A 16,763-nucleotide genomic window follows, 5' to 3' on the forward strand; every position below is an offset into this window, starting at 1 on the left:
CGAGCGTACAAAAGAGCAGAAAACGAATGGACCATAAAACCGTTGCGTAGGACTCGTGTCGAGTAGGACCGTGAACACAGTGACCGTGGCGCATATTTCGGCTCCCTCCCCCTCCTCCTCTTCCCTCCTTCTTCCCTCCCCACCTTCCGCGCCTTGTCACACAAAAAACATTTGTCTTTTTCCTTCTTTTCGGCACGAAACCGTCCTTTACGTGTCAATGCATAGCCTCCTCTATACGTATAGAGGAGGCTATGGTCAATGTTTCTGCCTACACACGTTCAACCCGGAAACAGAGAGGAAGCTCGAATGAGACCTCGACCTTGCTCATCCTTGACAGCGCTGTGGAAGCTAAATACTTGCTGGACCAACCGGCTACGTGGCTTCTATAACTTGACTTCGCACTAGCGGGTGCGTAAGTCAAAAACCTGAGGGGTTCGATGACAGCAGTTCATTGGAACGGAAAAAAAATAAATATGTAGCATCGACCCTGCTCTCAGTTTAAACTGTAACTTTCGGCAGCATGCAATCAACTGGTCAGGGGGCACGACAAAACGGCTCGGTACATCGAAGCTGAACCGATATTCGTAGCAAAGAGGATGCTGGGGTTCTCGTCAGCGGATTGCGCCTGCGGGAACTTAGACCGAAAGTTTAGGGAAAGGGAACACAGCCCGAGTTTTCTGAGTATAAACCGTGACTCACTTGGACACTGGAGTTGAGAAGCCGCCTGTAAACCCGTGAAAGACATGGAAACGTGCTGATCACTTACAATTGTGCTTTCTTTAATAATTTCTCAACGAAAATATCAGTTCGACTTAAAGATGTTTCATGTGTCGTTTTGGTTCTGGTAAGTTTGGTGATCAAGAAAGAAGATAAATAGGGTCATTCGGTCGGATAACAACCTTCATCAAGCAGGAGTCTTTGAAATGTACCCAGACGCAAGTACCGCATCTTGTTCGCACAGCCAGTCAATTTTATTAGGTAAACCAGCCCCCATTTAAACAACATGCAGCAAACATTTAAAAAAAATCTTTGGGGGAGTCTTGTTTTGAAGCTCGCCGATGCCAAACTCGGATTAATTCGAATGGTGTGCGTGACTCCACCGCCCAAGTGCATTCGCCCCATGTTCATGGTATTTAGTTCTGTCCTGTTTGGACAGAGCCAGACTCGTTTATCTTGAAGACCTGCTTAAGTTATTTAAAACTTTATAGATTCATTCTCCTAAAATTATAAACATAAAATATTTGGTAGGTGGTACTGAATGTGTTTTATTTTTGTTTTAATTTTGATTCGACCCAAAACCTTCCCCCCTAAACACGCAGTAGATATTGTGTCATTGTCGTGTTTCTTGGGAGTAACGCAAAAGTAATCGAGTAAAGGAACCAAGTAATTATTCGATTACTTCTTACGGGGAGTAATTTGTAACGGTAATCTATTACTTCTTAGATCAAGTAATTCTAACTGGAATTAATTACTTTTTTGAAGAACTGCTCTCGTCCGCCCAGAACACAACCGCACTGAACTGTCCTTGGGTTGATCCTTTCTATCGAAACTACATAGCTTGCACCGTGTTCCTTTCTCTTATCTTTACCAGCATTATTAAAGAAAACATTATAATTTAAACATTTTAAATTACAAGATTTTCTTCGGTAATTATACGGTTGCTTCCCAACGCAAGCTCTACCAACGCCGATTTATCTCCAGCATTAAAATTAGACACATAAAAACACCGATTCGAAAGAAAAAAATAAACCTCAATAAATAATTTTCGAATTTGGATAAAGATAAAGGCCGAAAACACGGAACCCGAACTCTTGTCTCCATCGATAAATGGCATCCACCATTCACCCATTCTATCGTACTTCCCGCTCGACGTCGGCGAGTAATCACTGCTTCAAATATAACTACGCTCGTGGGGATTACCATGGCCTTTACAATCAGCAAACTTTACAATCAGCTTTGCAACGTAGACTGGAGAGTTATTTCACTTAGTTCGAATATTAATAGCGCAGCTAAAGGTCAAACAAGCATCGTTAATTGCAGCCATAAATAATTTCATTCCACGTAGAAGCGGTCGAACTAGCAACGACCCTTTTTGGTTTTCCAGAGCGCTACGGGATGCGTTGCGTATAAAAGCGAAGTATCATAAAAAGTACAAGAACACCGGCATAAAGAAATGGCAGGGTTGGTTTAAAGGGCATCGTTCAGCGGCCAGAAAGTTGATACGGCGTGATGGGGAGAACTGGCGAAATTCAGTTGAACGCAATTTAAAACTCGATCTTAAGGCTCTGTGGAATTACGCGAAGTATTGGAGGACGACTAGTAAATCGAAAACCATTGCTTGCTAGACGACTCTGGATTCATATCTCAGCCGTCTGAAGTCTGTCATCTTTTCGCTACGTTCTTTTATTCCGTCGGTAACTTGATTACGCCGTGCACTGTTATGACCGATGCTCCTCTTGAACCTACCCGCAGCTTGGCAGTTCCGAAACTTCCGCTTGAAGATATGCTTCCCGCAATAATTGAACTCGCTTCAAAAAAAGTCAGATGGTGAGGACAAAATTTATGTTATTATTGTGAAGGGATGCAGGGATATTTTTGCCCTTGTGTTGCTACATGTTTTCAATAAATCCTTAGCGGCCAATGTATTTGCTCAAGGATGGAAGTAGTATTACCTATACATAAATCTAGTCGCACTGACTGCGTTAATACCTATAGACCGATTTTTCTTCTTTGTTCTTTTTCTAAGGCATTTAAAAAGGCAATTCATAAGCATATTTATTTTAATTTTAAATCGTCTCTTTGACCAAAAATAATACAAACCTTGTATTATTTTTGGAACACACGCTACCTAAGTTCAAGTCCCGTGGACTAGTTGATGCTGTTTATTTCAATTGCTGTAAAGATTTTGATCATGTAGATCAGAAATTGTTTACAAGCCAAATTTTCAACGTTGAGCACGACTAGCCCTTTTGGATTTGTCCAGTTATCTTGGCGGAAAACCTAACAAAGTGCTGTACGAAAGGTGTTTTTCTGTATTTTATGTTTTAACTACTTGAGTGCCTCAAGGGTCCAATCTGGGGCCGTTGTTATTTAACATTTTTGTCAATGATTTGGTAGACAGTGTGCAGCATTCAAAGACGTTGCAGTTTGCAGATGATGCTAAGATTCGTAGCAAAATGCATTTAACGACTGTCTGCCTAATGATGCAAAACGATGTTCAGACAGTTCTAAACTGGTGCTTGAAAAATAATTTGGTACTTAACGCCAGTAACACCAAGGCTGTTTTCTGTACCAGTAAGACAAGGTGCACTGAGTACTCGTATACCACGTTAGGCTCAGCTATCGCGAGGTCAGATACTATCCGTGATCTGGGAGTGCTGTTTGATTCCTGGCTTTCGTTTACTGAGCATGTTTCGAATATTGTGGACGATTCTTACCAGGTACTAGGCGTTATTTCCCGAATGACGCAGAATTTTCGTACCTACGGTAGCATGATACATCTATTTCGCGCCCTTGTATTGTCTTAACTTGAGTTCCGCACAGTTATATGGAACACCATTGAATTTAAAAAAAAAAAAAAGTGCAGCGCCGTCTCGAGCGTGTTGTTTACGATGGATGGGTTGGGAGGCGCATTTATCTTGATTATGAATACTTACTTAATCTGTTTGACTTGGTACCCTTGCACAAAAGAAGATTAGCGCGAGTCATGACTTTTTTGTGTAAGATAGTGAACGCTACAATTGATGCACCTTTACTTTTAGGTGTGATTTCTTTCAGTGTTTCTCAAAAGCGTATCAGATTTCTATTTCTTTTCTAACCACAGAAAGTCGGTGTCCAGCCCCCGATGACACGCCTTCAGCTCTTTTATAATCGCGACAGGAGTGATTTAGAATTGTTTTCACCTATTTTAAATTTTAGAAGAGCATTGTTAGCCGCTTGACAAACATCCGTGCTCTGTTGTTCTCCGTAGTTCTCCGTAGTTTTATTTACTTCGTTTTATTCTGTCTAAATCCCGTATTGCTTGTGTGTTTGTCTGTATCTGTTCTTTTATTGTTTGTAATATGTGCTCACTAATAAGGTCTCGATCTGTTTTTTGGCACTTTAACTAGAATAAATAAATAAACAAATATTGAATTCACGACGTACGGTTGAACTTTACGATGTTTTGCACGGTTGAACCCAATAGGACTCTGTACTATCTCTCTATCGCCTCAAATAGCCTATTAGAAAAAAAAAAAGATCAGTCCCTTCGTCCGCGGCAGGCGGAACTATGAGAGAAACGCTAGAACTAGCCAAACTACAAGTTTTTGAGTGTATAGTCAAGCGTAAAATTGTATTAATGAACGAACATATCAACTGAATGCCAATGAAACTTTTCACAAAGCTCTGTTAAGATGATGCATTTATCACTCTGATTTTGTGCTTTTTAAATTTATAATTAAAAAAAATTATACTATTAACACTTCTTTTTGTGTGTGTGCACACGGAGAAAAAAAGGCAAAAACAATCTGGCTGACGCTGCAACTCGCACATAGCTCAACACGAAGGAAAAACTTCAGTTTCTTTGGCGATTTTGACTAGAAAATTACTTTCAAATTCTTGTTATATGTCAACTAAATGCTTTACTATCGTAATACATTGTACTCCACAAAAATCCAAAGGCCTTGACGCTGACAGTTTTCTCGTAGTTAGAACAGTTGAATACGCCTTGCCTCGAAATTTTCCCCTTTCAATTGTGAGGAGTGGCTGCCGCCATCTATCGTCCTATACTTCGTCTCATCCTACGATGGACTAAAGGCCAAAGCCACGGGCCGCCAGGTCCAATCACGTTCCAAGCTAAACTATGATATGGTTAGCATTGATTAGGTTTGGACGAATAATGCTTCGAATCCAAAAACGCTGCGTCATTTTTACAGCTTCGACACTGCAAACAGCCATTACGCCGTGGCTTTTTTTTTTGCAATCTAAAATTGTTGAGTCACTCACTGCTCGATCCGAACCACTCTCGTTCCATTCCCATCAGTGATCCGAGACGCGGGCACCCATACGGTCTTCGAAGCGAAATACCGCACAATGTCTAAGTGGCTCGTGATTGGATCTGGCGGTTCGTAGCTTCTGCCTTTAGTCCATCGTAGAGTGAGACGAAGTATAGAAAGCCCGTCGAGAGAGCGCTGATATGCGTGTCGGCTTCCTTGGCGAATCAGGTGTCTCGGTGCTTCGGTGGCAGCCCTTTCCTTTGGCGCAGTGCTAAAGCGCGAGAGCGTGGACATTGGAAAGCACGTGAGTTCTCTCGAGCGCGCGTGATTTCCAAAGCGCTCAGGGAGGATTCGGCGCTGTAGACCCAGGCTGTCTTATGCAAATGAGTGGAGTATATTATAATCTCCTGTAAACCATTTGTTTATGCCGTCCCACCAAAGAAACAATATAATATTAAGGAAGGGCTGTAATTAAATTCGCGCTTCTAACACGGTTAGGCAAGACGCAGGCCCGCAGCGAAGTGGGGCTCTACCTAGAAAACTAAAACGAATGCACGGAAAATACAGCGGCACAGTCGCGTCTCTGGGCTCAGTTATATAGATCAGCCAAGTCTCAGTGTTCAACTTTCTGTGTGGAGGCGATACGCCGTGGGTTCGTTTTAAGATGCGCACAGATTGCATGGGACGCCAAATCACAAAGCAACAACAAAAGCAATAACGGCCCATAAAACCGTTGCATGGAGTAGGTGAGGAGTCGTAGTGAATACGATAGCAATCAACCTTAAGTTTTTACTTTACAAAAGGTGTTTGAGTTATTTTTCTTTTTGTGTTTGTGTAATCGTCGTATGAAACCACATGTGCATAGGTGTATTGCTTATTATTTGTTGATTGTCTGTTGACGTTTCTGCTTAATCGCTCTCGCCCCACAAACGCACGAATGCCATAAAAAGGGACGTTAACTCTGTTCACGCCTGACAGTGTAGTAAGGATTATAATACCGTTAGACCGTCCTGTAATTCTGCATGATCCGCATGACTTCCAACTAGTACGTTCGCGTAGGCAGAAGATACGCCAGTGGTGCGGCAGCGGCTGTTCATTGTTGCAACAAAAATGTGTTATCAGCTCTGCCGTCAGCTTAAACCGAGATCGGCGACAAACCCTGAGTATCGTCGCTTTCAGTGCCAGGCAATGAGTGGGGCGGTGAGGACGACCAAAACGGCTGCGGACATCGAAACTGCACTCTAAACTCTTAATAACGAGAAGGTTCGGTCGAAGTTCCAGTTTAGACGGACTTTGAAATTCGTTGTCGGTTTATTCACGCACGACGTTAAACTGAACCTAAGGAAACTGTTTGTAATCTTTCCGAGAGTAAGCTGTGACTGACATGGACACTGAACTTGAGACAGGAGAGTATGGCTGTAAGTGCATGAGACACATGGACACCCGTTGGTGAATAACTGTTATAGGTCCTGATAATTTTCTGACAGCCTATTAATTTCAGCTGTGACGTCGTACAACACTATTTTTGTCAAGTGTTATAGTTCGTACGTGTTTGGATAAAAAAGGGAAACCCAAGAAACTCATCTGAACGGACATCAACCTTCATCAAGCAGCAATCTTTAAAACGCGCCCTAACGCAAGCACGTCATCTTGGTCTTTGTATAAGTCAGCTTTAAAGGGCAAACATTGTTCATATTTCTGTCATCGCGCAGCAACCAGCGCGTGCATTATATTTATACCTGCAGAGAGCAGTGTTTCGCAGTTCGCCGATGCTGGATTATTTCAAATGGTGTACGCGTGCCTCCTCTACAGCGTTAGTAAGGGTAATGTCTAAATTTAGTTGTTTTTATGTTCGTCTGATTCATTGCTGTCTCGGACGGACAGGGCGAAGAACCATTTATATCCAACACCAGTCATTTTTTTTTTTCTGAGGCAAATGAAGAGTGTAATGGGATTCCAGAACGTGGAGTTATTTTCTGTAACGTGTGTCATTTGGCGTTTTAATTAGAGCATATGTTTCCCCAATTTAAAAAAAAAAAGTAGCATGAACTGTGTCACTGTGTACTAGCATTTCCTTTTTTTCAAATATTCAGCCTGGGTCCTTACATGGCTAAATTCAAGCTAAAATGTATTCCTTTCTGTTGTGTTCACGTGCTTCTTAGCTGTGAGAAGTTTCCACAATTTTCTAAGTTATTTTGTTTGCCGCACGTTCGGTGCAACTTTGAAACTCTCTCTCAACCTCTCCTGTAACGGCCTTCAAGAGAAAGCCGAAAGTTTGATAAATAAAAGTATAAATAAAAAAAAACGTTCATAATTTTATACATTTGAGCATCCGAAATTTTCAACCTGATCTATGTGGCACATGATAAGGGTGTATTTTATTTACTTTTAGATAAAATAAGGTAATAAACCGCTGTAGACATTGCATGTCCATTGCTTGTGTATTTCCAGTAATAATAAAAAATTCAATTCAAGCAAAATAGTGAATAAATAAATAATTTTATGTGTAATTTATAAGAGGAGTTCGTTATTTTTTGTTAAATAATCTAATCGTAAATTATTGCTTTTTTGCAGTAGCGGGCACGAGTCGAAGCGTGGAAGCCTTTCTGTTTGGGTTATGTACTCGGTATAAATGTCCAATGCTTCACTATACTTCACAGAATTTGTATGTCACCCTAGATGTGTAAGTTTGAATGTATTAGCAGTTCCGTACCGTTATTCAGTTTCCGTAACCTTCGTGATATCGTGATGTTTCGTTAATACGGAATACGTTAGTATGCATACTGACCTATATGAACAACATTTAGGGGAACGAACTGGATGAAGACATGCCTTTCTGTCTTGATATTATGGACAACTCAAGTAATGAACTTTTTTGCGGGGAACTGACCTATTTCTACTAACGAGGCGTGACTGCAATAGTGTGCACGAGGAGAAGTGAAAAACTTCCTCACTCACCTGTGCAGCCATGATGCGCTGCCGCTCCGCGATGAGGTTGCACTTTGCGCAGGCGCACTCCTTAAAGCGGCACTGCCGCTTGTGTCCCTTGAGCCACGATATCATGCCGTGGTTACGGCAGCGGGCGCACTTGGGTCGGCGGGCCCCCGAGCTCCCTGAGCCAGCGGGGGCTGCCGACGAGCCTGTGGGGCTTGGAGAGGCGCGTCTTTGCAACGGCGAACTCATGCGCACGATTCCAACACAACTCGCTGAAGCAGGTCTTCCACAGCTACGTCCTTCCTATGGTACGTAGGAGAGGTGCATTAAAGAGAGCTCAGTGTTCTCAAGACTGTCTTTCATCGTTCTTGTCCTTGTGACGAACAGGCTTCGGGTATCACTACCCTGCACCTCAGGTGGACGCGCGCACTAAATGACAAGTGGTAGGTTCATCATTATTGTTCTACTAGTCATGTTCTCAATGACACTTCACAAACCGTAAGCCTATTGCTGCGCATTGAGTCATCTTGAAACCGTCGACGCTTTGAGGGATGTCTGTTTTCTTCAAGGGCAACCAGATATGGACCACAGTTTTCCAACGCAGCTGGGACTGAGGTCTGGGGTTACCAGATTGGATAGCGAGAAGCTAGTCAACCCCTCGGAGACACTCCACGCACATGAGGTCTATAGTTAGCACCTTGGGTTGGTGTGCCTGGTCATCATCTTGATGGTCGGCTGATGCGCTGGCTGCGTTGAGAATATTTCCAGACGCTTGTCACAGCTTCTTGAGGCATTCGCGGAAACTTCTATCTAAAGTGGCCGTTTTTGAGAGTGTCTGAGCAGCTACGGCACACATCAGAGGTGAGAGATGGCTGTGCGAAATAGTTGAGTCTTAGTCCACGACACCGCTTCAGTGGGGTTACTACTCCGGGAAACTGTTGTAACAGGTCCGTTTAGAGATAGTCAAGAGATGGTACAAAAATTAGTTATTTGCCGCAATGGGAACATCGTAAGCATACCGCTTGGAGTCATAAGCACTTTTTGCGTTTATGTGTTTTACTGTTCTTGCTTTCAGTTCTTCTTGAAGTCTTTTCAGCAACCTGCCTGATGTGTGCATCTTGAACCGCCAACTGCCTCTCCTTTTTGACGCGAGGTCACCAACACAAGAGATAGTTGCATTTAGGTATCCTACCACTAGAACTTCAAAATTTTAGATGTATTGTCTCAACAGGACCCACGTTCAGGATGAAATTGCGACAATCGGAGCATAGATCTCTTATGTACTTGTTACCCAGACAGATTCGGTTGTCGAGGCTTCGGCTAGCCTTCAAGTATAACTGGTGGGCTCGAATCTCTCGTTCTTTCCTCTTTTTTTTTTAGCTTTGAAAATTGAGGGGGGGGGGGGGCGTTAATCAAAATCTACCAAGTAAATCCTCATATCTCTCAAAACATGTTTCTCAGCGACTCGTACTTTCATGTCTCTGCCCTTGGAAAATCTTTTTGTCGTCTGTTCCTTGACAAGGACTTGAGTGGAGACGGTATTGCGGTGGGTTCCCGCGTAGCGCCACGGCACTAGAGTGCTCATAGCCTTGATCGACGCTCGTTCCCCTGTCATATTGTGATGGGCGTGAGTTGAGAGGACGGCTTGTATCCCATCAGAAGATTCTTGGCGGGATCCGTGGTGATGCACTCCTGGAAAGATAAGATGCACGTTTATCTTTAGTTATTTTTGTGTTGCTAAGGGTTTTTACCAAAGTTTTCTTGAGGTCACGTTTACCTCCAATTATAATTTTGAACAATCACTTATATTTTTTTAATAAAATAACAGTTAGTAACGAAACATTTGCATAATGGTTTGAACCACTAAGGCTGTAGGTTTGGGTGAGAAATGCAATTTTGGCGATGCGTAGGTTATTTTGGTGGTAAAAAAAGCCCCGCATGTTTTCGGGGGACACACTGGACATTATATCAGGCGGTTTCACTAAATGTTTTTTGTCTTTCCGGTAAACCGCACACCGCTATATGAATACACAGCATCCGCTACTTTCCCAATTTGTTTTCGCGTACGCTTAGCTATTGGTATCGTTTCTGCTGTTGGTGAACTCTGAAGCATAACGGGGAGCTCCGTCGACTACAGGACTCAGTATGTACTACGAATAGGGACGTATTTTGGTTGATACATCCAAGAATATACTGATTTGTTTCCTTCTGAGTCACCGCTGCAGCCTCTATACTGGGGCTTTTATGACCGGCCGCCAATTGGTCGACTGGTCGATCGCCGGCTCGTCTTAATTACGAATAAAATCCGATAGGCATGAAAATCTAGTATTAGATGTTGCTACTTTGTGTCGCTGACTTCCGCGGTGGACGCAATCGATCATGCCGCGAAAAAGCTAGACGAAGCTCAAACACACTGTCGCCGCACTTAGATACACACACGGCGAAAGTTGATCACCATGGCGTCCGGTGAGATTTCAAGCTGGAAAGACGTCCCATTAAACCACTCTAGGTATAGACCCAGTTATCCCCCTGAAAACTAAGTGATGAACGTGGCGCATAAACTGAAATATTCCGGTCGCGGGTCATTTTAGCTGATTGCTGGTGTAATACGATGTTTGGGCGTATAGGCTGAGCAACCTCTTCAACTTTACGACAATTCTTGTTCCAATTCGATCGGGCATTGGAAGGAAATTCAGTCCTCAGTTCGCTGTTTCCTTCCGATAAATCTCTCGTTACCCTTATATAGGCTAAATACCGGAGAGCTCAGAAGAAGTTTTTAACGTAGCCAGAGGCCAAGGCGATGCTTTTTATATAATTATCTTCATGAAATATATAATAAGCTCGAATGTGACAACGAAAGAATCCACAGGTTTTATCGGGTCCATCAGTTGTTTCATTAAGATAGTTGCTAGTCCAGCGGTGTGTCTGCCTTTTTGTTCGTCTGTGTGTGTGTCTGTCCCTGAAACGTTCTGCTGGCATTTTAACAAACATCAGTTGTACTCTCTAACGCACTCTACCTGCAGCTTAATGATAAGTTTTCTCAATTCTACTTGCTTGAATTACAGTTCGTGGCATGTAAATTTCCCCAAAAAGCTTTTTTTTTTTTTTTTACGTAGCCAGAACTTTATTTTCTACCATTCACTCGAAAGTGAACGGCAATCGTCGCGCAAAATATGCTAACTCGTTGAAATAGTAAATTCCAAAACTAGGGCTAGGCAATAGACACTCTTCGAAAGTCCGCGCCAACGTTTGTCCGCCATTGTTCGATCACATACCTTGAGCATGTATTGGACACGAAGACAGCGTCAGCGTTCGGAGTGAACTCGGCTCAGATCGTATTGGACACAAACGCTGCGTCAGCGTTCGGCGATCGTCTCGGATCCAACACACCTCGTGTCCAAGCGGGCGGATCGGTGGCCGAGGGGGCTGAAGCGCACACCCAGCTCGACGCGCGCGGAGCGAAAGCTCGCGCTGCAGAAACCGGGGATCCTGGGTTCGAGCGCCACCCCTGCCCGTTTCAATCTGGATGAGCTTCGTACCGGCGTGCGGTCGTGTGTCACTACTACAGTGTACTAGAATACTTGGGTAGTGTCAGAGCCGTATATGTAGAGAGTTTGGTCAATGGTAGGTGCGGGCAGAGCCAAGGCGTGCGGTAGACTCGGAAAGAGGGCCTGGCATGCTCTGTTGACCAACCAGAAGCCGAAAAGAATCCCCTAGTGGTGGTAGCGAGAAACAGTTCTGATCGAAGGTTCATGTTCGTATAAGGTTTTAATAAGTGCATAAGAGTGAAGTGTAGTAACTCTTTGTGGTTGAAAATAGGGTGCAAGTGTTGTTTTGATCATGATCATGCAGAAAGGTGTAAGAAACGAATGCGCCGCTCAACTTTGTTTTGCGCGGACAGAATGTGACCGCTCGGACGGCTTGGACGGCCGATTCCCGGCCCTCGGCGTTTGGCGTACGGATTATATCGATCGTTCCACTAGTCGCACTCTTCCATTATCATTTTGGATGAGCGTGATTGAAACATCACGTGTACCATATTTTCAGCCATCGAGAGTTACTCCAACGCAGTTATCAGGTTTGTTTCTCGCGACCACCGCCAGGGTATTATTTCCGGCTTCCGGTTGGTCACATTCGAATTTCTAAAGACGCCCTAGAACGCGCCCAGCCCGCTTTCGGCCAATGGCGCCTCCTCATTTGTCTCCTATACTTCCCAACGAATGGCCAAACTCTCTACATATGCGGCTCTCGGTAGTGTTGGGACCGGAGCGGCTCGGCAACGGGAGCTCGTGAGGGCGCGTGTATTGACAGTTCGTGGCGGCGCTGTAGTCGAGTTATCCAAAAAAAAATCGCGCAGCCCGCCTTTTTTTCTTTTTTCACTTTGAGCGCTGCACGTGTCGGTACCCCGATTTTATAGACGCTTTCAGGCAGCTGTGCATGGGCGCCGCCATAACCGACCTTCAGTTTTTGTTCCCGCTTATTCCGTTCGCTTCACTTCATCATTACCACAGCAAAACAGGTTATTGCCATTTTAGATTCTACTGCGTCCTTCTCCCCAGCCAAGGCCTTTGTGGAGGTTCGGCAACGCCCGCTTCAGTGGCTCGGCATCTCGGTAAGACAAGAGAAGGTCGGCTATGGCGGCTCGATCTGGCGCGCGCTGAAAGCGTCTATACACTACGTTTCACCTTATGTTGTAGCGCAGCGAAGGCTAGAAGGGCGAGCTCATAGCGTTGGCAGCTGTCCTTTGTGCACGAGAACTTGTGCAGCCGAGATGTGCCCCAGAGCAAGGAGCTCGCGCTTGTAGCCTTTCGTGTGGTACAACACAAGGTGAAAAAAGTATAGGGCACATAAAAAAAAAAAAAAAAAATCGATATTTTTAATTTTTTTTTTTCGTTAGGCAAAGGGTCAATGAACGGTTTACTGGGCAAAGTTGCAGTTGCAGCTTTGAAGGGAGCCATTATTAAAGGCCAACCCAATTTAGGAAGTTCGCGAACAAACAACGAGCTTTGAGCGAAAGCAACAAGGCGCTCCTTTTTGTTGTGTTTGTCCGTCCCTTCTCGTTTTCTTCCTCAAGCTTAATTATTTCTACCAACCCGCTCGCTCTGTCCTGAGATATTTATCGCTAAAATTTTGCCTTTCTTCGCTTAATTAAAAAACCGCGCGCTGAAACTGCGAATGAGGTAGTGCTGATATTGATGCGGAGAAGAATGACACAGTTGTCTCTGTCCCTTCGTCCCTAACTCGACAGCCTGTCTTCGGTGGACTCGCCGGCGCCACACATCAGGACGACTATGTTACTATTCTACGTATTATTTTCATAACGCGGTTTCTGAATCAAGCGAAGAAAGGCAAACTTTTACGATAAATTTCGCGAACCTTGCTGCCTTTTCGCGAATTGTCGAAATTGTGTTTGCCTTTAATAATAACTTTTTTTAAAACTGCAATTGCACCATGGCCAATAAAGCCGCTAATAAACAAGTTAATTCACCTATTTTGGTTAATTATTAAACATTGCAAACGGTTATTCCCCCATTTATTGTCCACCTAGCCCTACGGATATAACGAAAGACGGCATCCACGTATCTGCCACATCCATTTTTATAAAATATGTTAAGTTCTGTAAATAATAAAGCAAAAACACCCTGCAAGTCCGCGTGAACCAGATACGCCCCTGTAGAACCATGGGTCTTTCTCTTCACTCTAAGCCCGGTCCCACTTAGTAAGAGGGACATTTCTTCGATTTTTTCCCACTTAACTTTAAGGGGGGCGACAGACCTCTTAATATTACATGGAGATGCTCCCTCTTAATTAAGTGAGACACCACCCCTCTTAAAGTAAGCGAGGCGGCGTCTCCCTTAAATTTGAGGTCAGAGTCCCTTAATTAAGAGGGACAGTTTTTAGATATTTTCTTCCTTAAATTCGGAGGGACGGTGGCCCGCTTAAAATGCAGGGGCATAGTCCCCCTTAAGTCGGGGTCACGCTGCTTATACTTCATACAAAATACATTCTGCAGACATGTTCCGAAACGAGTCGCCTCGACATCCGCGCTTCGTACGCCACGAGGTAACCAATCAAGAGGTTACTTTGTCACGTGGCATACAAAGCACGGATGTCGCGGTGACTCGCATTGGAACATGTCTGCAGAATGTATTTTGTATGATGTATAAGCAGCGTGACCCCGGCTTTAAGTTACCTCTGTTATTGTATCGTACAATTTCTGCTCCTTCGTGTTTTGAGTGTCAGGTGACATGCTGCACTGCACTTCTCGCACTTTTGCTGATATGGTTTAACCAAAGTTATTCTGTGCTGCGTAGCAGAATTGAAATTTGATCTGTATATCTTGTTTGATAAACGGAATCAATGTGTTAAAGAAAACAGTAACAATCTTTAAGAGTAAACACTGTTTTATTTGCCATGACACAAGAAAATATTTTGATATGTCTTCATCAAAATAATAATTCTATAACGATGTTCTGGTAGCTTTTACGAATAAAAAAAGACTTCGAACGACGCCAGAAATCGGCGTTTCTTGGAAGCTATCACACAAAACATTTCGTGCTGCAGAGTGACTCATTTTGCCTATCATAAACAACGACAATACAATCGTGCTGAAAAAAAAAAAAAAAAAAAAAAAACTTTTTTTAGCGGATAACACAAAAAGAAAAATACATTCTAAAAAAAAAGCCTGTGCGTCTACTTTCCCGCACAACACTTGGAAAAACAATCACCATAACTCTCGGAGGCAGCTCAGCGAATGTAGATGCCGAAACATATAATTATACAAAAAAAATAAGTTGCGACATTAAGCACAACAAGCGTGATGTTTTGCATTGGTTAATGTCACAACTCGGACTGGCTTTTTTGGTCTGATCTTATGTTTCGGCATCGTGATTCGCTGAGCTGCTTCCGTGAGTTACGGTGATTGACTTTCCAAGTGCTGGCTCGGGAAAGTAGATTCCTGTGCTTTTTTTTAGAGCGTAGTATTAGCATTAAAGTATTAGCATTAGAGCGTAGCATAGCATTAAAAACTAATTATTCGGCGTCTCTTGCCATCAGCAGAAGCTCAGAATTTCTGTTGTTTTTGAACGGTCATAAGCGATTTTATGAGCTTCTCCGACATAAACTGAATCGAAACACTTTATTTTCAACGAGCAGACCCTAGAGGAGTCCAAGGGTTTGTCCACATGCCACGGGGTAGGAAAGCCCCGTTATGTAATACACCCATAAGCACATGACTAGTGCCCCCTCCATAGTCGTGCTAGCGGTGAGTTTCACTGACCAGTTCCCAGAAACGATCCCTTTCTCCGAACCGAAGAAAGTCTTGGGTCTTCGAACTTTTTCTTCAGGGGTAAAATCGTCCTGCAAACAACAATTCTTAAAAAAAAAAAAAAAAAAAAAATTGCGTCAGCGTCAAACTTAGATTTCTATTTTTGCATTCGCTTTTTCACATACCATAGGTGATGAAAGAACTTCTGGCCAATCGAGACCGGAGGATGGTCTTAATGTTCAAGAATGTTGTTGGGTTGTCTCCGCAGAAGGCCCCTTTTACCTCCTCCAGGTTTCCCAGCATGGTGACGATCGTGTTATGGAACCGAAGTTGTGCATCCACCTTTAGCTGAATGAAAGACCATATTGTTTTCCTTTAGATACAGAGAGTGGGAATTAGAATAAAGGTAATGAAGCGCTTTCACCTGTTATCAAGCAGGCGATAGGAAACAAATGCGAAAATAAAGTGCAAACAGTTCAAAGATTCGGAACCCAATCTGTATGCGATGAAATAGCGAGTGACATTAGCTTATGACGCAACTTCTGCTACTATTAATTTTTGGTACGAGAATAGACTGCAGTTTTAATTAATTTACGAGAATCAATTGTTTCTGTATTACCAAGACAAAACGAAAACGCATTTAGTAGTAGATGAACTTTAGAAGCCCCATGTGCTTTGGAAAGCATGGATTGCATTTGCGGCTCGAAGCTGCAGAAGTGATCTAGCGCATGTTTTAGAAAGCAACATAAACAAATAAGAAATTACATTTCTGTAAATATTTCGCCGCAAACCATTAATTTTTTTTTTTTTTTTTTCAGAAGCAGTGCATATGCCAACAGAACGTTAATAGAGCCTACCTACATACCGGAATACAAAAAGTTAATAATTACCGAGTTCGTTGTGAACCGTGTGCGGGTGGCCGCAGTAGGCTCACCACTCAGGGTGGTGCGTTCCACCGTGCAGAAGGTCCCGGTAGAGCTCTTTACACGAGCAATCCGAGCGGAACCCCCGCCTGATTCCCTTCATGTCAACGTTCGTTGCCATTGCCTCACTCTGAAAACAAGATTGTTAATAACGGTCATTCATTTAACGCCCACAGTCAACGCACCAGCCCTAAAGCGCATAAGAAAGAAAAGAAAAAAAAAAGAAAACTTCTGTTTATATATTTTTCGCGGATGCACGACACAGAAAAAAAAATATTCAGCCAGCTACAGAAAACAAAGAGCATAATAAACATCATAAATAAAATCCCCAAAAACAAAAACATGGTAAACGCCAAAAAAAAAAAAAAAAAAAAAGCCGGTAGCTGTGCCGGCACGACCGTCAAAATATAACGAACAAAACAGTACGCCAAAGGAATACAAAAAAAAAAAAAAAAAATGTACTCCCTGGCCACCGCTACACCCTTCCCCCAGACGCCGACGCAACGCGAACACGCGAAGAAAAAAAAAACCTTTATTTCTTCTTTTTGTTTTGTGCTCGTCCAATCCCCCTGCCCTTTTCACAAACATACACACACATTATGGGTTTTTGCTTGCCGCCAACTTGAGAAAAAAATGTTCATAATCACTGCAACGCTAACGATG

General features: G+C 43.2%; 1 protein-coding gene across 1 annotated transcript in view; it reads right to left on the reverse strand.

Annotated features, from left to right (window-relative positions):
• The window catches only part of LOC8028055 (doublesex- and mab-3-related transcription factor A1-like), a 154,718-nt gene extending 146,559 nt beyond the window's left edge, over window positions 1-8,159 (reverse strand). Inside the window, exon 1 of the mRNA XM_042288032.1 lies at window positions 7,935-8,159. Within this exon, the coding sequence (XP_042143966.1) occupies window positions 7,935-8,159 (225 nt within the window). The remainder of the gene's footprint in view (window positions 1-7,934) is intronic.
• Window positions 8,160-16,763: the final 8,604 nt, after the last annotated feature.

This window comes from Ixodes scapularis, unplaced genomic scaffold (genome assembly GCF_016920785.2).
Source record: "Ixodes scapularis isolate PalLabHiFi unplaced genomic scaffold, ASM1692078v2 ptg000910l_1__unscaffolded, whole genome shotgun sequence".
NCBI classification, from domain to species: domain Eukaryota; kingdom Metazoa; phylum Arthropoda; class Arachnida; order Ixodida; family Ixodidae; genus Ixodes; species Ixodes scapularis.